This window comes from Oncorhynchus keta, chromosome 20 (genome assembly GCF_023373465.1).
Source record: "Oncorhynchus keta strain PuntledgeMale-10-30-2019 chromosome 20, Oket_V2, whole genome shotgun sequence".
NCBI lineage: Eukaryota > Metazoa > Chordata > Actinopteri > Salmoniformes > Salmonidae > Oncorhynchus > Oncorhynchus keta.
This window is the reverse complement of record NC_068440.1, coordinates 2583591-2610306: the sequence shown is the minus strand read 5'-3', so window position 1 is coordinate 2610306 and position 26716 is coordinate 2583591. Positions and strand designations below refer to the sequence as shown.

Here is a 26716-nt window from a genome sequence, read left to right as displayed (position 1 = left end):
TAGTGTGCTACTTAGCCATGAATTTGAGTTCACCTGGGGACAGTGTGCTGCAGTGTTGTCATGGTATTGTACTGAAACAACTGGCTGTTTAGTAAGGAGTAAGGTTACACTATCCATCACTTTTAACACCATTACCATTTGTTTTCCACTGACAGGGCCAGGACTATATCTGGGGTCAATTATAAATCATGCTCTTTGCTGACTGTGTCAGGGTTGAAATACTGACCCAGGCACAAAGATCCCTGTTGCACACATTAATCACATTCTCTTGGGATGGAGCGGGAGGTCGTGGGTGTGGGATCCATTTCCAGATGGCACTACACTTTATGGAAATCCTGAGGTTTAATGGGAAAATGGCTAATGTGAAGGACCCGGCTATCATTGCCCACATTTAGAGTCCGATGCACTGCATACATTCAAGTTAAGGTAATGCATATTTGTGGACTGTTAAGGTCTTGTAAAGTTGACAATTTTATCACCAGCTTAAGTCAGAACACCATTCCTTTTTGGGAAGCATGCAATGTGCACGCACATGAAATACATTGAACACCAGAGATTTAGTTCAAGCTGTCTTGAGTGTTAATGCAAAGGGGCCGGTGAAATATGACCATTATCACGGATACATCTTCTGCTGCAAGATACAAATTGCCCTAATGAAACAACGTATGAATAAATTCAAATAGGCTGGTATGCTAAATGAGCCTCTATAACAAAGCAACAAGCTCCAAGACCAGCTGATGCAAGCTTGGAATCCAGTAAAATTAATTACCTTTTCCAAAATGAGAGAGCTAAGTACTCGTGCCTATGCAGAAATAAATGAAATCATTCAAAATACTACACCAGAGAGCATGATTTGGCCACAGAGGATAATTAACTTTTTTAATTTTTTTAAATGAGCTGTGTGTTTTGTTTTAAGCGTGCAGTTAGGGAAATGCGCATGGCAAATAGCTTATCAAATAGATGTATAAAATCATCCCTCATGTGGCACTTTGGGGTGGACCCACCTGTCTCAATGAAAGAAATGGACAAGATGGCGGTGAACACATTGTTGGATTGCTTCATTGAGCAAAAATGTATTTAATTTAATACAAGTTTATTTTATTCAAACAAACCACTTTGCAACTGGACAGAGACATTTTAGAACATCCCATGTTTGACCCGAAATCAAGAACGAAGATAGTATCGGCAGGTTAAGGTTGGCCAAATTCTCTGTCCTACGCCAAACATAGCCAGCCGATCTGACCCTCTTGCTTACAATTGCAATAGGGTTGGACAGCATTCCTATGTCGATTAAGACACCACAGAGCCGGTGCGAGATATGGCTCGGAAAACATACCTCAATCCAGGGTTGAGAAATGCGTAGTACTCCAAATTGTACGATTTATCCCAACTGTTACACCTATAGTGCAGCTTGTAAGCAAGCGGGTCGGATCTGTTGGCTATGCCAAACAGTACCTATCCTGTAACGGCTAATGGAACATAACATTAGCCAGTTACATGTCATGAGCCATATGCAAGCTAAGTTACTGCTAGTTAAAGCTAACAACATGTCTTCATCAAGTAAGGTTAGCCTATCGAAAATGAACAAATACTCCTCCAACACATAAATGTACAGTAGGCCTACCTTACAACATTACAACAAACCATGTTTCAATTGAATAAATATCATGCAAATCATTAGGCTATACATGGGGTATAAGAAAATTGCCATTGAAAATGTGGGTATAATTCACCGGGAAGTTAAGATGAGCTGTTTTGATATGGAAGCCCATTCCCGCCACCCAAGAATGAAATGCATATATTCATAAAGTATTCAGAACCATTGACTTTTTCCACATTTTGTTATGTTACAGCCTTATTCTAAATTTGATTTAAATTCAAGTTTTTCCTCGCCAATCTACACACAATACCCCAAAATGACAAAGCAAAAACAGGTTTTTAGACATTTTGGCCAATTTATTAACAAAACAGAACTACCTTTACACAAGTATTCAGACCATTTGCTATGAGACTCAAAATTGAGCTCAGACGCATCCTGTTTCCATTGATCATCCTTGACGTTCCTACAACCTGATTGGAGTCTAGCTGTGGTAAATTCGATTGATTGGGCATGATTTGGAAAGGCACACACCTGTCTATATAAGGTCCCACAGCTGACAGTGCATGTCAGAGCAAAAACCAAGCCATGATGTCGAAATAAGTCGTAGAGCTCCGAGACAACAGGATTGTGTTGAGGCACAGATCTGGGGAAGGGTACCAAAACATTTCTGTAACATTGAAGGTCCCCAAGAACACCGTGACCTCGATCATTCTTAAATGGAAGAAGTTTGGAACCACCAAGACTATTTCTAGAGCTGGCCGCCCGGCCAAACTGAGCAATCGGGGGAGAAAGGCCTTGCTCAGGGACGTGACCAAGAACCTGATTGTAACTCTGACAGAGCTCTAGAGTTCCTCTGTGGAGATGGGAGAGCCTTCCAGAAGGACAACCATCTCTGCAGCACTCAACCAATCAGGCCTTTATGGTAGAGTGGCCAGACGGAAGCCACTCTTCAGTAATAGGCACATGGGCGGTCATCTTGGAGCCAAAATGCACCTAAAGACCCTGACGAAGAGAAACAAGATTCTCTGGTCTGATGAAACCAAGATTGAACTCTTTGGCCAAGCGTCACGTCTGGAGGAAACTGGCACCATCCATACAGTGAAGCATGGTGGTTGCAGCATCATGCTGTGAGGACGTTTTTCAGCAGCAGGGACTGAGAGACTAGTCAGGATTGAGGGAAAGCTGAACGGAGCAAAGTACAGAGATGAAAACCTGCTCCACCAGTCAGATCCTGAGCGCTCTGAAGGTTCATCTTCCAACAGGACAACGACCCTAAGCACACAGCCAACACAACACAGGAGTGGCTTCAGGACAAGTCTCTGAATGTCCTTGAGTGGCCCAGCCAGAGCCTGTACTTGAACCTGATCAGACATTTCTGCAGAGACCTGAAAATAGCTGTGCAGTGACTCTTCCATCTAACCTGACAGAACTTGAGAGGATCTGCAAAGAAGAATGGGAGAAACTTCCCAAATACAGGTGTGCCAAGCTTGTAGTGTTACACCCGAGAATACTCAAGGCTGTAACTGCTGCCAAAGGTGCTTCAACAAAGTAGTAAAGCGTCTGAATACTTACGTTAATGTGATGTTTTAGGTTATTTAAACATCTCTTTTTGCTTTGTCATTATGGGGTTGTGTGTGTGTGTGTGTGTAGATTGAGGAGAGAAAAAACAATTGAATAGATTTTAGAATATGGCTGTAATGCAACAAAATGTGAAAGAGGTCCAAGGGTCTATTTTTTTTTTTTTCCCCCGAATGCACTGTAGATCATGCATGGGTTATGTTTCTTCATTTGTAGCATTGTGTGGCAATTTCCATCAATCCACATTGTAGAAATCAGCACAGCAGGGCTGCCCGTAAATGTGTGGGGAGTTGACATTTGCCCCAGCACTTTTGAGTTGGTTTAATAAAAATAGACAAGACAGCATTAAGAGGGACAAAGTACTGTTGTTTAGACTGATTTGCCTCATAATTTGTTTGACAGGACTTTGTTTTCGTCCTCCCTAGGGCCAGGAGTTTATTTATGACCTGATTAGAAAAAGGCTGGTGCCATCGTAGTCTATTTTTTTACAGTTGATTTATTACTATGTCATCCCCTACAACTAGGGTCTGAAGTTTACCCGGTCAGGTTAGCCTACCAGATCAGGAAAAACTCTGGGCCCCAGGAAAACAATTCCCCCCCCCCCACCACCACACGTGTTGGTGCCACCTCTGAAATCACCACACGTTACAAATGAAAACTTGATGATCTACTATCTAAAAATGGATTTGCATATCTTGTTGTTTTTTAAAATATTGTAGTACAAACATTTTTAAAAACTGTGCCCGGGAATGGGCTTCAATAGTTTTATGTGGCTCATTACAGCCAGCAGCTACTGTGACAATTTCAGAATGTGACAGGCTGCAATTTCTGCAATAAAGCAAGCCTCAAATATAACGAACATGTCTATACATTTATACTCTAGGAGTTTTGAACACAACAAGAACATTTAGTTTACACTGCTCTGCTCAAAGGGGGGGCAATTCTTTTTTTTGGGGGGTGGGGGGGGGTGAGTAACTTGCAAAGTAAGAATTTTGCACTTTTAGACAATAGTAATGTCTCTCGAAAATCTCTCCAGTGTCTATCGTCAATGTGAAAACGGTCTATGATGATGCTCTCTGTTCCGGTTGTAGCAGTGTGGAGGTTTTTGTCTGTGGGTGCTGTTGACCTGTAAGTACTCGCTCGGCATGTTCCAAGGCCTGGTCAATAGAGGTGCTTCTCTAATCGCACTTTGGAAAGAGACGATTGATCGGCTGTAAGGGAATCTCCAGGTAATAACACTTCAGGGTCTAGATGGCCATACAATGAAAGGCCAACCAAACAGGGCAACACACTGTCTATGTCATGACAAGTCAGCCTAATAGGTGACAAACTGGTACTGTCCCATAGCCAGGACTGGAGTGGGTGTGTCCTTTACTTGCTCTGTGTATGTCATGTTGCAGGCTCTGACTGAAATTAAATTAGGCCTAAGCTTGGGGCCATTCAATAATCAAAGGTAACAAACCTGTCTGATTCCGTTTAATTTTCACTTGGCGAGCTGTGAGCTCCAGCCTCTCCACTCAAGGTACCTATACACTCCTAATGCCTTCTTGGGTAATTTGGGATAGCTAGTGGGTAGGTGTTGAAGTCACTTCTTAATGAGCTCAGTAATATGGCTGAAGCTTCTATAACGAAGAGCCCCTGTGAAATATCCGTTTTTGCATGAAAGGTGAGAGGAATTTGAGTGGTGGAAACATTGAGGAGGATGGGAGACCCACGGTAATCGGCACGGAATGCATGGAACGACAAAGTGTGTTTCAGAAATCGTCAGACTATTTGAACCTAAAGCATTTTATAAAGACCTTTTATTTATAATACAATGTTATGGGAAATGGGAATGAGAGGGCTACTCACTGTGTTGGGAAGGGATCACCACAGTGATTGAATGAGGGTATGAGGCATGAGTTGAGCTGTTCAGAGCCTTGACTTCAGTGCTGGACAGGATTTGACTGGGTAGACAAACAACAACACAACACAGACAAAAGAGCTAAGAATGATTTAGTCCAAGTAAGGAGTAAAATCATTGATGTGTAATAATGTGATTGTGTGTGTGATTGACTCTACATATAGTAATGAGAGAAAATTGATCGGGGTACTCACAGGTGCTTGGAGAGGAAACATTCAATGTGCCAGTGGATGAGAGGGCACATGAGACGTGGCTTCGGTTCATGTCAGGAGAGAGTTGACAATGGTTGTGGAATGGTCATCATCTCTTAATCAGGGCACTTCGCTGTAAATGCAAATAGCAGATACATTCCATTACAGCTGCGCCGTCGTAGGTTTGGACAATGAGTTTCTCTATGAACTTAAACTCGGAAGTCTCAAAATTCACAAAGTCAAACACAGACTGTGCATCTTGCCCACTTGACACATCAAAGTGGCCAAAGAAACGTTCCTGAATAAAGCCCTGATCATCCACATACCTGACGATAACTGACAACTGCAAGCAGACTGCTGGCACCATTAGGTCCCAGAGCTTTGGGGCAATTTTTACCCCCTGGGGCCCAGAGTTTTCCCTTATCTATTAACCTAACCAGGAAAACTATGGACCCTAAGGTATGACAGTGATTAATCAGTTGTAAAAAGGTTTTAGAAGGGCTTTGATGGGACCAGTTTTTCCTAATCAGGTCACATGTTTTTTTCTTTTTCTCCTGGACCTGGGGGGATGAAAACCCTTTCAAACTGCAGCAACCTTTATACTTGTTCATATTAATTATATTTAGACTAGATTAGGAGGGGTATTTCCTCTTCACAGAGACAACTGCTAGACAGTAGAACTCACTGGGCTGAGCTTGCGTTATGCATGTTTGCATCGTGCAACTGTAGGCCTTATCAAAAATGAACTCTGTCATCACTATGTTGTATTTATTATTTCCAGTGAATCACTTTGGGTTGAAAACGTATAAGCAGCTTCGCCAGCCCAATTTTTAATATAAAACAAATTTCCTCACATTCACATTTTCTCCTGACATACGTACAAATTGACCATTTAAAAACAACTTGACCAATTAGTTTACCCTGAAAAAATGGACAGGGCACATAGGCTGTATGCTGTGGAACGCCGTTAGGGTCTTTGCATGTCAAAAAAGATACACGTCAAATAACGTTTGCGTTCATGAACGTTTTACGTAGTTATTTACACATTGATTATACTATCCCTCGTATTTCAGATGTCACAATGATTCATCGATACGTATGCTATGATGCTGATAAAGTGGTCTCGCTCACCTACAGTGCCGGTCATTTAAAAAAGCTAGCTAGCTCATGGATGCAAACAATGTTGTTCCCCAAAAACATAGCAAAACGACAATCTGTTTCAGTAGCTATAGTTAGCTAGCTAACTGTATAGCTAGGTGTCATCTAAAATAACCCTCATTTATAAGCGAGTTCTTATTTGATTGATGGTTGTCAGACCCATCTATGTGAAGCTAGCCACAATAAGGAATAGCCACAATAGTGAACTTTGGTTCGCCCTTCAAAATAAGTGTCATGCTAAACAAGTTTGAAATGTTATATAAAATCAACAAAAGGCAATCATTTGTTAATTTGACAAATCTGTTGAAACCACACTGGATGTATTAGACTTTAGAATTGCATTGGGGCGTACTTATTTCACTGTACAGCCTTACCCCTTGTCATTGATCCACAATCCATAGGTATCAGTCTACTCAGTGACACCCAGAGAACATTAGTTTCGTAGCTCTTATTGTGGGACTCTTAAACTGTGAATTGAGCCACATTTATTGTCAACCTATGTGTATTGAACACTATTCCAGAGGAAAAACAATATTGCGTGGATGTTTGAGTCTGAAAACTCTGAGGAGGACATATGGAAAAAATATATTGGGTATTGAGTAGACTTTTACCCCATTTCATTGATCCCCAATCCTTAGGTAAAACTGTACAGTGCCATATGAATGTCAATACACACAATATGCTGACTGGGAAGGGGTTTCACACAGTCACAGTCCTGCGATAAGAGCTACAATGCTAGTATTTTCGTAAACCCTTCACAGTTGTGTTCTGTGGGTATCACAGAGTAGACTGATACTGATATTGCACAGAGTAGACTGATATTTCATTGCTTCACCTTCTAACCTTGTTTGACATTATCTAGTCTAAATATGGCATGATTCCACCAATTGTAACCTTCTGCATCACTTTCAAGAGGTACTTTTGAAGGCAAACAGCAAATTCCAATATTGTGAAGCTAGCCACAATAAGGATTAGGCACAACACATAACCCAGTCCGGTCGAGCCTCATGAAGCTTGCTGGCTGCTTATAATGTTAGCTTTGGGCAACAGGGTTCAGTATCTGGCTAGCTATTTATTTTCATGAACTGAATTTCAATTACAACAGGCGAACAACAAGTGGCTACCTAGCTAATACCAGAAGTTTCGGTCCAGCACAACATTCTACAATCAAACTGTGTTATTTGACGTGTCAAATGCAGCTGTTCTTAGTAACGTAGTAGCCTAGAGTTGATCAGACTGAAAAATCGTCTCGTTTTCATCCCATCCAGCATGTCAGAGCTCTAATGTTTAGGTGAAGCCAAGGTTGCTACCCCATTTATGTAATGAGTTTTTGTTTGTGTCTGTCTGGAGTGATTATGTGTTATCATCTTTGCTAAATAAATACCGGAGGAAAGTGGAAAGCTTACTTGAGCGGGTGAAAAACATTCTCTGCATCAGCCACTCTCTCTCTTTTTAATCTAACTTTTAATGGATGATGCGATGGAAGCTATCAAATCATTCTGAATTGATTTCGACATCCCAGAAAATGTGCAATTTCCTCTGCAACCTCCTTGTAGTTGCCCTTGTTAGTGGAACTTTCCCTTTCGTCGTGTACTCCGTGTACCCCAGAGAATGAAAGGGGTAAAAGTCAACAACATTTTCGGTAGCGTTGGCGGCGAGCTGATAGCTAGCTAGCTACTGCTACTTGCCACGAAGTTAGCAAGGCAAATTGAAATGGATTGCACTAACTGGACAATTACAATAAAGTTCTAAAACCAAGAAAACTATTTTACAATCTACCTCTTCCATCTCATGTAATTTGAAAAAACTATTTTGAATTTAATAATATCCAAGAAATGCTCAGCTATCACTTTCAATCTCTCTCCAATAATGCTCTGCGACACAACCCCAATATAACACACTAGGTTAATTCTCTGATCCTATCCTATGATGGGATGGACAACATGTCAGTTCATGCTGCAAAAGCTTTGATTTGTTGGAAGTTATCCTCCGGAAATGGTCATATTTACTATGTAGGTCAATGGAAGGGGGTGAGGCCTACAAGCCTCCAAGGTTTTGTATTGAAGTCAATGTACCCAGAGGAGGACAACAAGCTAGCTGTCCTCCGGCTACACCATTGTGCTACCACAGAGAGTGCTGTTTAAGTTACTATAGACCTTCATTGCGAAACAACAGTGTTTTAATGTTGTGGCATATGAATATATTTAGTATAGCTTTATTTAAAAATTATAACTTTTAGTGTTTCACTATTAAAACAAATGAAATTTCACTGAGGAGGATGGTCCTCCCCTTCCTCCACTGGTGTGCATGTGTCTCTTGCTCTCTTTTTCTCTCTCTCTCTCTGTCTCATGACTGTATTACTTAGCAGTTGCAATTACTGCTAAAGTAATAGCAGAAGTATTAAACAATGATGAGTACGTAAAGAATCAATATCTAAAAAAAATCTCTCCCTCTCTGTTCCCCTCTTTTTCTTTTCTCTTTTCACTATGCCTCCCTTTTCTCTCACCCTCTCATACAGGTACTTTGTGCTGGATCCAGAGCTGGGACAGCTGCAGTACTTTGTACATGAACAGGGCAAGAGCCAGAAGCCCAGGGGCTCCTTGCCTCTGATTGGTGCATCGGTTGTCCAGAGTGATGAGGCACCACACATGTTTATCGTCAACTCATTCAATGGCGAGCTTTACAAGCTCAGAGGTACGCAGACACTTATTGCCAATTATTCAGCTTCCACAAATGAAACTGTTATAATATTAAGTGTTTATTTTACATGCTGCCTAGTCAGAGATTGGGCATACAGGGAGATTGCATGGGGACATTGGGATGTGTGCATTTCCTTATGGGTGTTTTGCAGTTACATCATAGAGTGATACCACTTGAGCAGCTTAAATTGTGCAACTGCCGAAAAACATCTCTTTGTTTTGGAAAAGCACATAATGCAATTGAACCTGGAATGTTATAACTTAGCTTCAAAAACATTTCATGAGTTGCATTACGAACTTTCACTTCCCACATTTGACATGAGTTTGTCAGAAGTAGGACTGGGACGATACCAGTACCGCAATATTTTTTTCCATGGCAAAAATAAAAACATGAAGCAGACCAAGCTCTTTGGTCCTTTTAAAAAAACCTGTTGTATATCAAATATTGTGTGCTATAGCTTGAAAAAAACTAAAATGTTGACTCTGTATGACAAAATAAGGATGTTTGTTTCCAACCTTAGGGCTGTTTTCCGAAAGGAGTTAAAACCGCTTTGTGTTTTGTTTCCTTGGCACGATACTAACGAGTGTCGCAGTTCTGGCATCGTCCCGGCTCTAGTCCTATGCTTGTATCCACTGATTCAGCGAGAGTCTACCTGTTGCTCTGCTTCAGTCTCTGGAATGTCCCCATACATTCCCCAAGAAAGCTACCAGAATAACTGGCCCTAGATCTGTGGAGGATGTAGGATCCATCTATTGAGCTCAGAGCAAGTGATAGTCCCACAGAGAATAAGTCATTGTAGTAAATCAATGCAGGAGTACAGGGATCCACTGTCTACAATGCAGATATGGAATTAGATGCAGCTTAAATGAAAGAAGGTTAAATGACGGTCCTTATCAAAGAAGCTAGTTGGGTGCATGTTGTGTTGCTTGGAAGGTCTAAACACTATACTTAGTGGCTTACAAATCGTTCCTTTCATTGGGATGGGGGCATTTTATTTCAAACTTCAGTTTGCCAGAGTTAAACCAAATGATGGGGAACAATGCCCACCCCCCTTGAGTGTAGCAGCTTTTCATGAGTTGACTAAGATTAGTAGGCGCAGCTTACATCACACACAGGTTGTCATGGAAACCCTGGGCCTCTATGGGGAAGGGAGAAGATCAAGGTTCAGCCGGGAACAAGTTTCCTATTCAACGACCTTCGGCGAGTCTGCAACAACAGACCCCTCTTTCGTATCGCCTTACGGGTGATTTGTACAGCCCAGATGTGAATGTGTTCTTTCTTTCCATGATGTGGATGCACTTGAATCCCTTTCACAAATTGTCAAGTGCCAAGTCACTGAGAAGGTTCATATTTCTACAAGCCAATAATCTCCCTCCAGGTGTCCTTGGTCGAACATTTTAAGTTGAATTTAAGAATGTTGTAATGAAGCCAGGGGGAATTATGTGAGATCTGATACAGGCGCCAAAGCACAGGCTCTGTCTTCATCTGTTATCCAACCAAGGGAGCATAGGGTAATTCGTTTTAGTCTAAGAGAGGGTGCATTCTGTTTCGAGCTTCGCCCAGAGCCATGCTCAGAGAGTATGACATAAAAATGGGGGAAAGCATGAATTGAATCATGTTTGAATGATCAAATGTCAAATTAAAGCTGTTGATCACATGATGCCATCAATAAGGCAATAGGGGTGTTTATAAGGGTCAAGTCATTCTCACTGCTTTTCAAGGGGCTCATTGAGATGCCTGACTGCATATCATACATTATTGTGAAGTAGCATAATGCTTTATAGAGTCTTTGGTGATAATGGCAACAAAATAAAACCTGTAGATTCAATCCCACTGCAAAATCAGACAAAGATAAAATATTTTAAAAGATCAATGGAACATTATAAAACTTGAATATTGCCTAAAACACATTCAATCTCATCTATAATCTTTATCCATATTACATCTACAGTTGAAGTCGGATGTTTACATACACCTTAGCCAATTACATTTAAACTCATTTAAACTCAATTCCTGACATTTAATCCTAGTAAAAAAAACGACTTTATTTTAAGAATGTGAAATGTCAGAATAATATTAGGGAGAATGATTTATTTCAGCTTTTATTTCTTTCATCACATTTCCAGTGGTCAGAAGTTTACATACACTCAATTAGTATTTGGTAGCATTGCCTTTAAATTGTTTACCTGGGTCAAATGTTTCGGGTAGCCTTCCACAAGCTTCCCACAATAAGTTGGGTGAAATTTGGCCCATTCCTCCTGACAGAGCTGGTGTAACTGAGTCAGGTTTGTAGGCCTCCTTGCTCGCACACACTTTTTCAGTTCTGCCCACAAATATTCTGTAGGATTGAGGTCAGGGTTTTGTGATGGCCACTCCAATACCTTGACTTTGTTGTCCTTAAGCCATTTGTCCACAACTTTGGATGTATGCTTGGGGTAATTGTCCATTTGGAAGAACCATTCGCGACTTGAGGTCTTGAGATGTTGCTTCAACATACTTTTCCTTCTCATGTAGCCATCTATTTTGTGAAGTGCACCAGTCCCTCCTGCAGCAAAGCACCCCCACAACATGATACTGCCACCCCCGTGCTTCACGGTTGGGATGGTGTTCTTCGGCTTGCAAGCCTCCCCCTTTTCCTCCAAACATAACGATGGTCATTATTGCCAAACAGATCTATTTTTGTTTCATCAGACCAGAGTACATTTCTCCAAAAAGTACGATCTTTGTCCCATTGTCACTCCCTGACCTTAGATCCTTTTTTATTTCTCTATTTGGTTAGTTCAGGGTGTGATTTGGGTGGGCATTCTAGTTTGTCTGTTTCTTTGTTGGCCTGGTATGGTTCCCAATCAGAGGCAGCTGTCTATCGTTGTCTCTGATTGGGAATCATACTTAGGCAGCCTTTTTTCCCACCTATGTTGTGGGTAATTATTTATTTTCTGTGAGTGTTTGTGTGCACCACGGTTGTGTCACGTTCGGTGACGAAGTTAGGTCAACAACGGAAGCCCGAGAGGCAGCTTTTGGGGGGGTAAAACGGGGAGATTGGCGGAGTCAGGGTTTAGACCTGAGTCAACTCCCCTGGGCTTACCGTGGGGAGCGTGTGACTGGTCAGGCACCATGTTATGCGGAGATGCGCTCTGTGCTAGCTCCCCGCATTTTCCGTGCTAGAGTGGGCATCCAGCCGGGATGGATTGTGGCGGCTCAGCGGTCCTGGTCTCCAGTGCGTCTCCTCGGTCCAGGATATCCTGCGCCAGCTCTACGCACGGTATCCCCAGTTCGCCAGCACAACCCAGTCCCGCCTGTTCCAGCTCTCCGCACTTGCCATGCTACAGGGGGTATTCAGCCAGGACGCGTTGTGCCAGCTCTACGCTCCAGACCTCCAGTGCTCCTCCACGGTCCAGTATATCCTGCGCCGGCTCTACGCACTATGCCTCCAGTGCGCCTTCATAGGCCAGTGCGTCCTGTGCCAGCTCTCCACACTCACCGAGCTAAAGTGAGTATCCAGCCAGGACGCGTTGTGGCAGCTCCCCGCACCACGCTTCTAGTACGTCTCCTCAGTCCGGTGATAACTGTTCCGGCTCCACGTACGAAGCCTCCAGTGATGATCCATCGCACGGAGGCTCTAGTGATGAACCATGGCCCGAAGCCTCCAGTGACGATCCATGGCCCGAAGCCTCCAGTGACGATCCATGGCCCGAAGCCTCCAGTGACGATCCATGGCCCGAAGCCTCCAGTGACGATCCATGGCCCGAAGCCTCCAGTGACGATCCATGGCCCGAAGCCTCCAGTGACGATCCATGGCCCGAAGCCTCCAGTGACGATCCATGGCCCGAAGCCTCCAGTGACGATCCATGGCCCGAAGCCTCCAGTGACGATCCATGGCCCGAAGCCTCCAGTGACGATCCATGGCCCGGAGCCTCCAGTGACGATCCATGGCCCGGAGCCTCCAGTGACGATCCATGGCCCGGAGCCTCCAGTGACGATCCATGGCCCGGAGCCTCCAGTGACGATCCATGGCCCGGAGCCTCCAGTGACGATCCATGGCCCTGAGCCTCCAGTGACGATCCATGGCCCTGAGCCTCCATTGATGATCCAGGGAAAGGAGCCTCCAGCGACGGTCCCCAGTCCGGAGCCTCCAGACAGTGAACGTGACACCCATGTGCAGTTGCAAACTGCTTTTTAATAGTGGTTTTGGAGCAGTGGCTTCTTCCTTGCTGAAGATATGTGTCGATATATCGATATATGTCGACTCGTTTTACTGTGAATATAGATACTTTTGTACCCGTTTCCTCCAGCATCTTCCTCTCCTCCAGCAAGGTCCTTTGCTGTTCTGGGATCGATTCACACTTTTCGCACCGAAGTACTTTCATCTCTAGGAGACAGAATGCATCTCCTTCCTGAGCGGTATGACGACTGCCTGGTTCCATGGTGTTTATACTTGCGTACTATTGTTTGTACAGATGAACGTGGTACCGTCAGGCATTTGGAAATTGCTCCCAAGGATGAACCAGACTACAATTGTTTTTCTGGGGTATTGGCTGATTTCTTTAAGTTTTCCCATGATGTCAAGCAAAGAGGCATTGAGTGTGAAGGTAGGCCTTGAAATACATCCACAGGTACACCTCAACTTAGTGTATGTAAACTTCTGACCCACTGGAATTGTGATACAGTGAATTACAAGTGAAAATCATGCACAAAGAAGATGTCCTAACCGATTTGCCAAAACCCATAGTTTGTTCACCAGATTTGTGGAGTGGTTGAAAAACAAGTTTTAATGACTCCAACATAAGTTTATGTAAACTTCCGACTTCCATCTGTATATAGTGGGGCTCCACGATATGGGGGGAAAAAAATAGAGTTGCGTTTTTACACGTTTGTGATCTACAGTTAACTGCCAAAATGAAAGATATACCAACATAAAGTGTCTTAGGAGTTAAACACACCAATCGCGTTTGCTGGCCAATATCACTGATTCCCCCAGTACTGCTGCTCTTTCTGTGCACCAGTTCCGGAGGTCTACGTCACCGGCCGCTAGGCACCACTGAACTGTCTCATTACGCACACCTGGTTCCCATTCCCCCTGATTAGTAATTGTATACATTTTTTTTAACCTTTATTTAACTAGGCAAGTCAGTTAAGAACAAATTTAACCTCGCTCTTTTGTTTTGCGTTGCATCCCTGTAATTGTTTTGAGCTTTGTCCCCGTGCCTTTCATGGCATGTTGTATTTTGGGTGGAGTATTAAATCCACCTATTTTGTATTCCTGCGCCTGTCTCCAGCGTGGCATACAATGTGGTAGCCGAGAGTACTTAGCACCTCTGAACCGAGTGCCAGCCGTAATTTGCGAACCTAGTGCGCACCAAATTTACATGTAAAATCAAGCGAAAATGTCTGCAGTCAGACATCTACAGCGGGTGGTCCCTAAAACGCAGTGTACTGAACGATCGGTAGACAAATGCTTGATCCTCATTCGGTGTGATGTGTGCCTTTTTAATAGGGCTTTGGGCCACCACGAGCCAGAACAGCTTAAATGCACCTTAGCATAGATTCTACAAGTGTCTGGAATGTCCATGAGAAATTCAATCATTTGATGTTTTGTTGATGATTGTTGAAAACTTTCTCAGGCGTCGCTCTACAATCTCCCGTAAGTGTTCAGTTGGGTTGAGATCTGCTGACAAAGGCTGCATTTACACAGGCAGCCCAATTCTGATCTTTTTTCCATGAATTGGTCTTTTGTTCAATCGCATCAGATCGGTCAAAATTCCAATTAGTCAAAAAATGATCCGAATTGGGCTGCCTGTGTAAATGCAGCCTGAGACACACACACACACATCCTTTAAACCCCCTATGCTCCCTTGAAACCCCTATTTCAAAGTCACTGAGATCTCTTCATCTAGCCATGGTAGCCAAAATAATGGGAAACTGGGCATTTGTATACATGACCGTAAGCATGTTGGGATATTACTTGCTTAATTTACTCAGGAACCACACCTACGTGGAAGCGCCTTCTTTCAATATACTTTGTATCCCTCATTTACTCAAGTGTTTCCTTTATTTTGGCAGTTACCTGTAGATCAAAACACTCGGGGTGAATTGTTGGAATCATTGAAATAGAATGATTTATATTAAGAAGCAAAGTGGAAAGCTGCAACATTATTTTTTTGGAACAATTTGTTTACTGCATCTGACCGAACAGAACAGCTTTAGTCTTAATAGAACAACTCCTAGTGAATCTAACAGCGAGGAGGAACTGAGAGGGGGTGGAACTTGGTGTGTGTGGGAAGCAGCCACAAGAGGGGAGGGAATGAGAAATGGATGTTTCACGTGGCATAGTGGTGTTTTAATGTGCGTGATTTATATGGATCTCTTGCAATATGGATATTGTGCATGTCAGTATTGCGATTTCGATGTGAATTTGATTAATTGTGCAGCCCTACTACATTCATTACATTTTTGCGAGTGGCCACTGCGTAGAATAAGCCCCAGGCTTTACAATGTTCTTCCCAGCAACTGCAATAATCCCTACTGTCCCATAGTAGTAATGTTTAACTTAACTTGCATCACTTTCAGTTAAGTACATATTCTGAGCGCTGCCCTGTCATATTATCTCTTCACCTTAATCAGATCCCCCTACGAGTTCCCACGAGAGTATGACCGTATTATTATAGCCAACAACATCCATTCAATCATTGTAATTAGCAGCAGTGTAATTGCATGGTCATGGTGTAATACTTGAATGGCAATGGATAGACATTAGTGCCCTCTTGAGAGTCTACATTGAAGCGCAGGTTGACCTTATTGAAATGCAGAGATATTGTTATTTTAAAAGGGATGTGTAGAGCATTGTTGAGTAGTACTAGTTGCTCATTGTAAATGGGTAGGACTGTGTTGTGCTACTTGTTCTCATTTTCCAAAACAAGCGTGGCTTATTCATCAACTGAATGGAACTGTCAGCCTTCCAACTACAAACCTTTTTTTTAAAAACTAAACACCATCTTTGAATTCTTCATTAGCATTGGCCTCCTTATAGGTTACCTCTTAGAATGAGCACAAGAACGACCCGGTCTTCGCTAAGAAATGATTAGTGTGCAAATAGCTCATGTTAGAGACTTAGCGTCCTTTTCATCATTCAAAACAGGTGCTCTGCCAGATCCACCTCTGTTCATTACAGATAGCTAATTATGATAGATAGCTAATTAAATCAAGACCCAAAATTGCTGATCTAAATGCGTTGCAGACTGTCGTGGACATTGACGCCTTGCTCCCAGACAAATTAAACAACTTCTTTGCTGAGACGTTTTGAAAGGAAAATATATGTTTATGGTGTAGAAGGAATCAATGGGGGAGGGAATAGCCTGCATTAACAGAGCCTTCGCTTGAGTGCAGAGGAGCTATTCGCTGGAGAAGGTATTGTTTTAAGTTTCACATTGACATTCGTCTGTGTGTGTGTGTCTCTGAATCTGTCCTAGTGTTCCTCTCGTGCCACTTCACTCAAGCGACATTTCAGGTGCTTGAAAAACAGTGAAGGGCTTAAGTGATTGACAGACACTCATGTCAGTGCTCAGATTTAGGCCATTATCATTCCAAGAAATGACTCGTTCTCGAGCTTAACTCACATGAATAGATTTAACATTCAGTACTTCACCATTCATGATCAACCTGCCCATTGTTTCAGTTAATCACTACTAGGGACTCCAGGAGTCCAGACAATGCTGCTATATTCGGTTACGTTGCCAATGAAATGTTTTTATTTTCTCCATGAGTGGGGACTTGAGACTTGGGTACATAACATTAAATTATATCTCACAGAATAGGTTGAGATGCTGAATTACTCTTGAACTAAAGTTTTACCAGTCACTCCGGATGATCAGCCCAATTGGTCTCTAGATAGTCTAGGTCAGTGGTTCCCAGAATGTTATAGTCCCGTACCCCTTCAAACATTCAACCTCCAGCTGTGTACCCTCTCTAGCACCAGGGTCAGCGTACTCTCAAATGTTGTTTTTTGCCCGCGATGACTATTAAAACCTTCCCCAACCAGAAACTGTGGATTTATGGTAGCATCACAGCAAAATTGAAAGTGCAAACCACTGCTTTTAATCATGGCGACCGGAAACATGACGGAATACAAACAGTGTAGCTATTCCATCCGCAAGGCAATCAAACAAGCTAAGCGTCAGTATATATTCAAAGTAGAGTCACAATTCAATGGCTCAGACACGAGATGTATGTGGCAGGGTCTACAGTCAATCACGGATTACAAAAAGAAAACCATCCCTGTCGTGGACATTGACGTCTTGCTCCCAGAAAAATTAAACAACTTCTTTGCTTGCTTTGAGGACAATAAAGTGCCACTGACACGGCCTGCTACCAAAACCTGCGGGCTCTCCTTCACCGCAGCCAACGTGAGTAAAACATTTAAACGTGTTAACCCTCGCACGGCTGCCGGCCCAGATGGCATCCCCAGCCGCGTCCTCAGAGCATGCGCAGACTAGCTGGGCGGTGTGTTTACGGACATATTCAATCTCTATCCCAGTCTGTTGTTCCCACATGCTTCAAGAGGGCCACCATTGTTCCTGTTCCCAAGAAAGCTAAGGTAACTGAGCTAAATGACTATCCCCACATAGCACTCACTTCCGTCATCATTAAGTGCTTTGAGAGACTAGTCAAGACTAGTCAAGGATCACCTCCACCCTACCTGACACCCTACCTGACACCCTAGACCCACTCCAACTTGTTTACCGTCCCAATAGGTCCACAGACAACGCAATCACACTGCACACTGCCCTAACCCATCTGGAAAAGAGGAATGCCTATGTAAGAATGCTGTTCATCGATTACAGCTCAGCATTTAACACCATAGTACGCTCAACTCGTCATTAAGCTCGAGACACTGGGTCTCGATCCCGCTCTGTGCAACTGGGTCCTGGACTTTCTGACGGGGAGCCCACAGGTGGTGATGGTAGGAAACATCTCCACCCCTCTGATCCTCAACACTGGGGCCCCACAAGGGTGCATTCTCAGCCCTCGACTGTACTCCCTGTTCACCCATGACTGCGTGGCCATGCACGCCTCCAACTCAATCGTCAAGTTTGCAGACGACGCTACAGTGGTAGGCCTGATTACCAACCATGACGAGACGGCCTACAGGGAGGAGGTAAGGGCCCTCGGAGTATGGTGTCAGGAAAATAACCTCACACTCAACGTCAACAAAACAAAGGAGATGATCGTGGACTTAAGGAAACAGCAGAGGGAGCATCCCCCTATCCACATCGATGGATCAGTAGTGGAAAGTTTTAAGTTCGTTGGCATACACATCATGGACAAACTGAAATGGTCCACCCACACAGGCAGCGTGGTGAAGAATGCGCAATCTCGCCTCTTCAACCTCAGGAGGCTGAAGAAATTTAGCTTGTCACCAAAAACACTCACAACCTTTTACAGATGCACAATCGAGAGCATCCTGGCGGGCTGTATCACCACCTGGTACGGCAACTGCTCCGCCCACATCCGTAAGGCTCTCCAGAGGGTAGTGAGGTCTGCACAACGCATCACCGGGGGCAAACTACCTGCCCTCCAGGACCCCTACACCACCCGATGTCACATGAAGGCCAAAAAGATCATCAAGAACAACAACCACCCGAGCCACTGCCTGTCCACCCTGCTATCATCCAGAAGGCGAGGTCAGAACAGGTGCATCAAAGCTAGGACCGAGAGATTATTTCGATATAGAGAGAACCTACTTTGATGCGAAAAGTGCAATCAATCCCAGAAAAACAGCAAAGAACCTTGTGAAGATGCTGGAGGAAACGGGTACAAAAGTATCTATATCCACAGTAAAACAAGTCCTATATCGACATAACATGAAAGGCCGCTCAGCAAGGAAGAAGCCACTGCTCCAAAACTGTCATAGAAAGCCAGACTACGGTTTGCAACTGCACATGGGGACAAAGATGGTACATTTGGAGAAATGTCTTCTGGTCTGATGAAACAAAAATAGAACTGTTTGGCCATAATGACCATTGTTATGTTTGGCGGAAAAAGGGGGATGCACTTCACAAAATAGATGGCATCATGAGCAAGGAAAATTGTGGATATATTGAAGAAACATCTCAAGAAATCTGTCAGGAAGTTTGGAAGCTTGGTCACAAATGGGTCTTCCAAATGGACAATGACCCCAAGCATTCTTCCAAAGTTGTGGCAAAGTCAGTGTGTTGGAGTGGTCATCACAAAGCCCTGACCTCAATCCTATAGAAAATGTGTGGGCAGAACTGAAAAAGTGTGTGTGAGCAAGGCCTACAAACCTGACTCAGTTACACCAGCTCTGTCAGGAGGCATGGGCCAAAATTCACCCAACTTTTTGTGGGGAGCTTGTGGAAGGCTACCCAAAACAAAACATTTGACCCAAGTTAAACAATTTAATGGCAATGCTACAAAATACTAATTGAGTGTATGTAAACTTCTGACCACTGGGAATGTGATGAAAGAAATAAAAGCTGAAATAAATAATTCTCTCTCCTATTATTCTGACATTTCACATTCTTAAAATACAGTGGTGATCCTAACTGACCTGAGACAGGGAATTTTTACTAGGATAAAATGTCAGGAATAGTTAAAAACTGAGTTTAAATGTATTTGGCTAAGGTGTATGTAAACTTCTGACTTCAACTGTATGTGCATGAGCTCTAATATGCATATGATCATTTTTGTTAATCACCCTAGAAAGCTCTGTCCATTTCGTTGTGTTAGGCTTTGAAACAACATTGACAGCAACCGTGTTTTCCACTCAGTTTCAACCTGTTGTTGAACTTCTTTCTTCATATTGATCAATCACAGTGAGGTGAGTTTTAAAAGCACAGTACTGTTTTGATGGTAAATGTTTGTGTTTTTTGATAGCATTTGCATTGATGTCAGTGGTTAGAGGGACGATGGAGCCCTGAGTACCAGGCCATCAGCGACCTGATGGTCGTTAGCTAGCTGAGTACTACCAGCATGTGTCCAGATTGCATAAGAGTTCACGTGAAATTTTACTGCGGTCATGACTACCGACAGCCCCACCAGTGAGTCACTTTTTTACATGGTTGGTGTTTGGATAGCAGGCCGTCTTTGGGCCTGTGAGAGCTCCTCACACAGACACCGATGCATACCCTGACCCTTTAATAGAATACACAGCACATTGGTTGATAATGTGTCAGACACAAATTGGATGTCAATCTGAAATGTGATAGTCATCACAAAATGTATGTCATTATGTTTTGCATATCTATTGACATGACCATGACCTCAGTATCTACCATGTTATAATTAGATTTGTAAGTGTAATGATGATGTTCTACCATATTTCTCCCATTGTGATGATGATGGTTATTGGAAATTAACATTTTGATTCTCTCCTTTTGTTTCTCCGTAGCATCTAATGCCAAAGAGCAGCGATTCTGGATGAACCAACTCCAAGCATGTGCCAGACGCCACTCCGACAGCAGTGCCAAGGTGTTTACAACGCGTGCACACACACACACACACACACTGCAGTCACAACTAAGCTCTAGCTCCTGGCATATGTCCCTAAGAGCGAGCCGTGCAGTGACAGGGAAGCCTTGACTTCCCTTTAGTGATGAATATACCACTGAGTTTACAAATCGCATCGCTGGCATTTCCCTCTTCTGTAAGCACAGCTCAGATGTATATAATTACTTGGGTTCAGGCACTTTGGAGGAAATGAAATTGCTGTTAATATGGCTTTGGACAAAGGGCTTGAATGGACAACTATGGTATTAGTGTAGGGGTCAGGAGTGGGAGAAAGGCTGTAGTTTGAGAAAGCAGCTTTGTGGTTGTGAGATTTTGTCGCAAACCACTGTGCTTTTGTTGGGTGCATTGTTGGCACACAGCAAATGTTCTTTTCTATAGTGGTTGGATTTTGAAAATATTTAGCTTTCCTGCAGCCTCTGCACACAGCAGGCAAAAATAGATAGCATTCATATACAGTGCATTCGGAAGGTACGTTACAGCCTTATTCTAAAGTAGAATAAGCCTTATTTTTTTGTCGATTTTTTTCCTCTTCAATCGACACACAATACCCCATAATGACACAGCAAAATATGTTTTTTAGAAATGTTTGCAAATGTATTAAAATGTAAAAACTTAAATAACTTATTAACATAAGTATTCAGACCCTTTGCTATGAGACTCAAAATTTAAGCTCTGGTGCATCCTGTTTCCATTTACCTGTGGTAAATTAAATTGATTGGACATCATTTGTAAAGGCGCACACATCTGTCTATATAAGGTCCCACAGTTGACAGTGCATGTCAGAGCAAAAACCAAGCCATGAGGTCAAAGAAATTGTCTGTAGAGCTCCAAGACAGGATTGTGTCGAGGCAATGATCTAGGGAAGGGTACCAAAAAAAATGTGTGCAGCATTGAAGGTCCCCAAGAACACAGTGGCCCCCATCATTATTACATGGAAGAAGTCTGTAACCACCAAGATTCTTCATAGAGCTGGCCACTCGGCCAAACTGAGCAATCAGGGGAAATGGGCTTTGGTCATGGACGTGACCAAGAACCCTTGTCACTCTGACAGAGCTCCAAAGTTACTCTATGGAGATGGGCAAAAAGGTATTTAGTCAGCCAGCAATTGTGCAAGTACTCCCACTTAAAAAGATGAGAGAGGCCTGTAATTTTCGTCATAGGTACACTTCAACTATGACAGACAAAATGAGAAAAAAATCCAGAAAATCACATTGTAGGATTTTTAATGAATTTATTTGCAAATTATGGTGAAAATAAGTATTTGGTCAATAACAAACATTTATCTAAATACTTTGTCATTGCCAACAAAGGGTATATAACAGAGGTCAAACGTTTTCTGTAAGTCTTCACAAGGTTTTCACACACTGTTGCTGGTATTTTGGCCCATTCCTCCATGCAGATCTCCTCTAGAGCAGTGATGTTTTGGAGCTGTTGCTGGGCAACACGGACTTTCAACTCCCTTCAAAGATTTTCTATGGGGTTGAGATCTGGAGACTGGCTAGGCCCGGGCGGTGTGTTCGGGATCATTGTCATGCTGAAAGACCCAGCCACGTTTCATCTTCAATGCCCTTGCTGATGGAAGGAGGTTTTCACTCAAAATCTCACGATACATGGCCCCATTCATTCTTTCCTTTACACGGATCAGTCGCTCTGGTCCCTTTGGAGAAAAATAGCCCCAAAGCATGATGTTTCCAAATCAAATCAAATGTATTTATAGCCCTTCGTACATCAGCTGATATCTCAAAGTGCTGTACAGAAACCCAGCCTAAAACCCCAAACAGCAAGCAATGCAGGTGTAGAAGCACGGTTGCTAGGAAAAAACTCCCTAGAAAGGCCAAAACCTAGGAAGAAACCAAGAGAGGAACCAGGCTATGTGGGGTGGCCAGTCCTCTTCTGGCTGTGCCGGGTGGAGATTATAACAGAACATGGCCAAGATGTTCAAATGTTCATAAATGACCATGGTCAAATAATAATAATCACAGGCAGAACAGTTGAAACTGGAGCAGCAACATGGCCACGTGGACTGGGGACAGCAAGGAGTCATCATGTCAGGTAGTCCTGAGGCATGGTCCTAGGGCTCAGGTCCTCCAAGAGAGAGAAAGAAAGAGAGAAAAAGAGAATTAGAGAGAGCATACTTAAATTCACACAGGACACCGGATCGGACAGGAGAAGTACTCCAGATATAACAAATTGACCCTAGCCCCCCGACACATAAACTACTGCAGCATAAATACTGGAGGCTGAGACAGGAGGGGTCAGACACTGTGGCCCCATCCGAGGACACCCCCGGGCAGGGCCAAACAGGAAGGATATAACCCCACCCACTTTGCCAAAGCACAGCCCCCACACCACTAGAGGGATATCTTCAACCACCAACTTACCATCCTGAGACAAGGCCGAGTATAGCCCGCAAAGATCTCCGCCACGGCACAACCCAAGGGGGGGTGCCAACCCAGACATGAAGATCACATCAGTGACTCAACCCACTCAAGTGATGCTCCCCTCCTAGGGACGGTATGAAAGAGCCCTAATAAGCCAGTGACTCAGCACCTGTAATAGGGTTAGAGGCAGAGAATCCCAGTGGAAAGAGGGGAACCGGCCAGGCAGAGACAGCAAGGGCAATTCGTTGCTCCAGAGCCTTTCCGTTCACCTTCACACTCCTGGGCCAGACTACACTCAATCATATGACCCACTGAAGAGATGAGTCTTCAGTAAAGACTTAAAGGTTGAGACCGAGTTTGCGTCTCTCACATGGGTAGGCAGACCATTCCATAAAAATTGAGCTCTGTAGGAGAAAGCCCTGCCTCCAGCTGTTTGCTTAGAAATTCTAGGCACAGTTAGGAGCGTAGCGTGACTGTAGTGTATGTATAGGTATGTATGGCAGGACTAAATCAAAGAGATAGGTAGGAGCAAGCCCATGTAATGCTTTGTAGGTTAGAAGTAAAACCTTGAAATCAGCCCTTGCCTTGACAGGAAGCCAGTGTAGGGAGGCTAGCACTGGAGTAATATGATCAACTTTTTTGGTTCTAGTCAGGATTCTAGCAGCCGTATTTAGCACTAACTGAATTTTATTTAGTGCTTTATCCGGTTAGCCGGAAAGTAGAGCATTGCAGTAGTCTAACCTCGAAGTGACAAAAGAATGGATTCATTTTTGTGCATAATTTTTGGAGAAAGTTTCTGATTTGTGCAATGTTACGTAGATGGAAAAAAGCTGTCCTTGAAACAGTCTTGATATGTTCTTCAAAAGAGAGATCAGGGTCCAGAGTAACGCCGAGGTCCTTCACAGTTTTATTTGAGACGACTGTACAACCATTAAGATTAATTGTCAGATTCAACAGAATATCTCTTTGTTTCTTGGGACCTAGAACAAGCATCTCTGTTTTGTCCGAGTTTAAAAGTAGAAAGTTTGCAACCATCCACTTATGTCTGAAACACATGCTTCTAGCGAGGGCAATTTTGGGGCTTCACCATGTTTCGTTGAAATGTACAGCTGCGTGTCATCCGCATAGCAGTGAAAGTTAACATTATGTTTTCGAATGACATCCCCAAGAGGTAAAATATATTGTGAAAACAATAGTGATCCTAAAACGGAACCTTGAGGAACACCGAAATTTACAGTTGATTTGTCAGAGGACAAACCATTCACAGAGACAAACTGATATATTTCCGACAGATGAGATCTAAACCAGGCCAGAATACAGGAAGCAGCTCTTTCAGTAGCTTAGTTGGAATAGGGTCCAGTATGCAGCTTGAAGGTTTAGAGGCCATGATTATTTTCATCATTGTGTCAAGAGATATAGTACTGAAACACGTGAGCGTCTCTCTTGATCCTAGGTCCTGGCAGAGTTGTGCAGACTCAGGTCAACTGAGCTTTGAAGGAATACGCAGATTTAAAGAGGAGTCCGTAATTTGCTTTCAAATAATCATGATATTTCCCCCCCCCATGCTTCACAGTAGGTATGGTGTTCTTTGGATGCAACTCCGCATTCTTTGTCCTCCCAAACACAATGAGTTTGGGATCATTGTCATGCGCTGAAAGACCCAGCCATGTTTCATCTTCAATGCCCTTGCTGATGAAAGGAGGTTTTCACTCAAAATCTCACGATACATGGCCCCATTCATTCTTTCCTTTACACGGATCAGTCGTCCTGGTCCCTTTGCAGAAAAAAAGCCCCAAAGCATGATGTTTCCACCCCCATGCTTCACAGTAGGTATGGTGTTCTTTGGATGCAACTCAGCATTCTTTGTCCTCCAAACACGACGAGTTGAGTTTTTACCAAAAAGTTATATTTTGGTTTCATCGGACCATATGACATTCTCCCAATCTTCTTCTGGATCATCCAAATTATCTGTAGCTAACTTCAGACGGGCCTGGACATGTACTGGCTTAAGCAGGGGGACACGTCTGGCACTGCAGGATTTGAGTCCCTGGCGGCGTAGTGTGTTACTGATGGTAGGCTTTGTTACTTTGGTCCCAGGTCTCTGCAGCTCATTCACTAGGTCCCCCCCGTGTGATTCTGGGATTTTTGCTCACCGTTCTTGTGATCATTTTGACCCCACAGGGTGAGATCGTGCATGGAGCCCCAGATCGAGGGAGATTATCAGTGGTCTTGTATGTCTTCCATTTCCTAATAATTGCTCCCACAGTTGATTTCTTCAAACCAAGCTGCTTACCTATTGCAGATTCAGTCTTCCCAGCCTGGTGCAGGTCTACAATTTTGTTTCTGGTGTCCTTTGACAGCTCTTTGGTCTTGGGTCTAGGAAAAAAAACAGATAAAAATCCAATCAGGAAGTGCGGCATTTTTTGTAACCGCCTCATGCCAATGACTCCTGATATGGTTGTGAAGGAGCTAGGAGTCGGCTTACATTTTCCACGTTTTCCCCAAGGTGTCTGCAGCATTGTGACGTATTTGTAGGCATATCATTGGATGATTGACCATAAGAGACTACATCTACCAGGTGGTCGCTTGGTGTCCTCTGTCGCAATTATTGCGTAATCTCCAGCTGCAGTATTTTTCCGTTTGCTTCTGATGAGAAGCCAACTGCCACCACTGATAGATTATCGAATAGATATGTGAAAAACACCTTGAGGATTGATTCTAAACAACAATGTTTCTGTCGATATTATGGAGCTAATTTGGAAAAAGGTTCGGCGTTGTAAGTGACTGCATTTTCCGGTCTTTTTCTTAGCGAAACGTGATGAACAAAACGGAGCTATTTCGTCTACACAAATAATATTTTTGGAAAAAATGAACATTTGCTATCTAACTAAGAGTCTCGTCATTGAAAACATCCAAAGTTCTTCAACGGTAAATTATTTTATTTGAATGCTTTTCTTGTTTTTGTGAAAATGTTGCCTACTGAATGCTAGGCTTAATGCTGTGCTAGGCTATCAATACTCTTACACAAATGCTTGTGTAACTTTGGTTGAAAGGCATATTTTGAAAATCTGAGATGACAGTGTTGTTAACAAAAGGCTAAACTTGTGTTTCAATATATTTATTTAATTTCATTTGCGATTTTCATGAATAGGAAACGTTGCGTTATGGTAATGAGCTTGAGGCTATGATTACGCTCCCGGATACGGGATTGCTCGACGCTAGAGGTTAATACAGGTAACAAGTGGAGGACAGAGGAGCCTCTTAAAGAAGAAGTTACAAGTCTGTGAGAGCCAGAAATATTGCTTGTTTGTAGGTGACCAAATACTTATTGTCCACCATAATTTGCAAATAAATAAATTAAAAATCCTACCATGTGATTTTCTGGATTTGTTTTTTCTAATTTTGTCTGTCATCGTTGAAGTGTACCTATGATGAAAATTACAGGCCTCATCTTTTTAAGTGGGAGAACTTGCACAATTGGTGGCTGACTAAATACTTTTTTTTCCTTTTCTACCCTTTGCCTTGACAGCTTTGCACACTCTTGGCATTATCTCAACCATCTTCATGAAGTAGTCACCTGGAATGTATTTCAATTAACAGGTGTGCCTTTAGGAATTTATTTCCTTAATGCATTTGAACCAATCAGTTGTGTTGTAACAAGGTAGGGGGGTATAGAGAATAT

General features: G+C 43.0%; 1 protein-coding gene across 2 annotated transcripts in view; it reads left to right on the top strand.

Moving 5' to 3' along the window:
- LOC118399142 (oxysterol-binding protein-related protein 10-like) overlaps positions 1-26716 on the top strand; it is a 138446-nt gene that overhangs the window by 18250 nt on the left and 93480 nt on the right. For both annotated transcript variants that reach the window (XR_004828774.2, XM_035794966.2), the window contains exons 2-3: positions 8949-9124; positions 20535-20614. Coding sequence is in view for 1 of the 2 variants with exons in the window: in XM_035794966.2 (XP_035650859.2) it covers positions 8949-9124; positions 20535-20614 (256 nt within the window). In the remaining variant the exon portion in view is untranslated. The remainder of the gene's footprint in view (positions 1-8948; positions 9125-20534; positions 20615-26716) is intronic.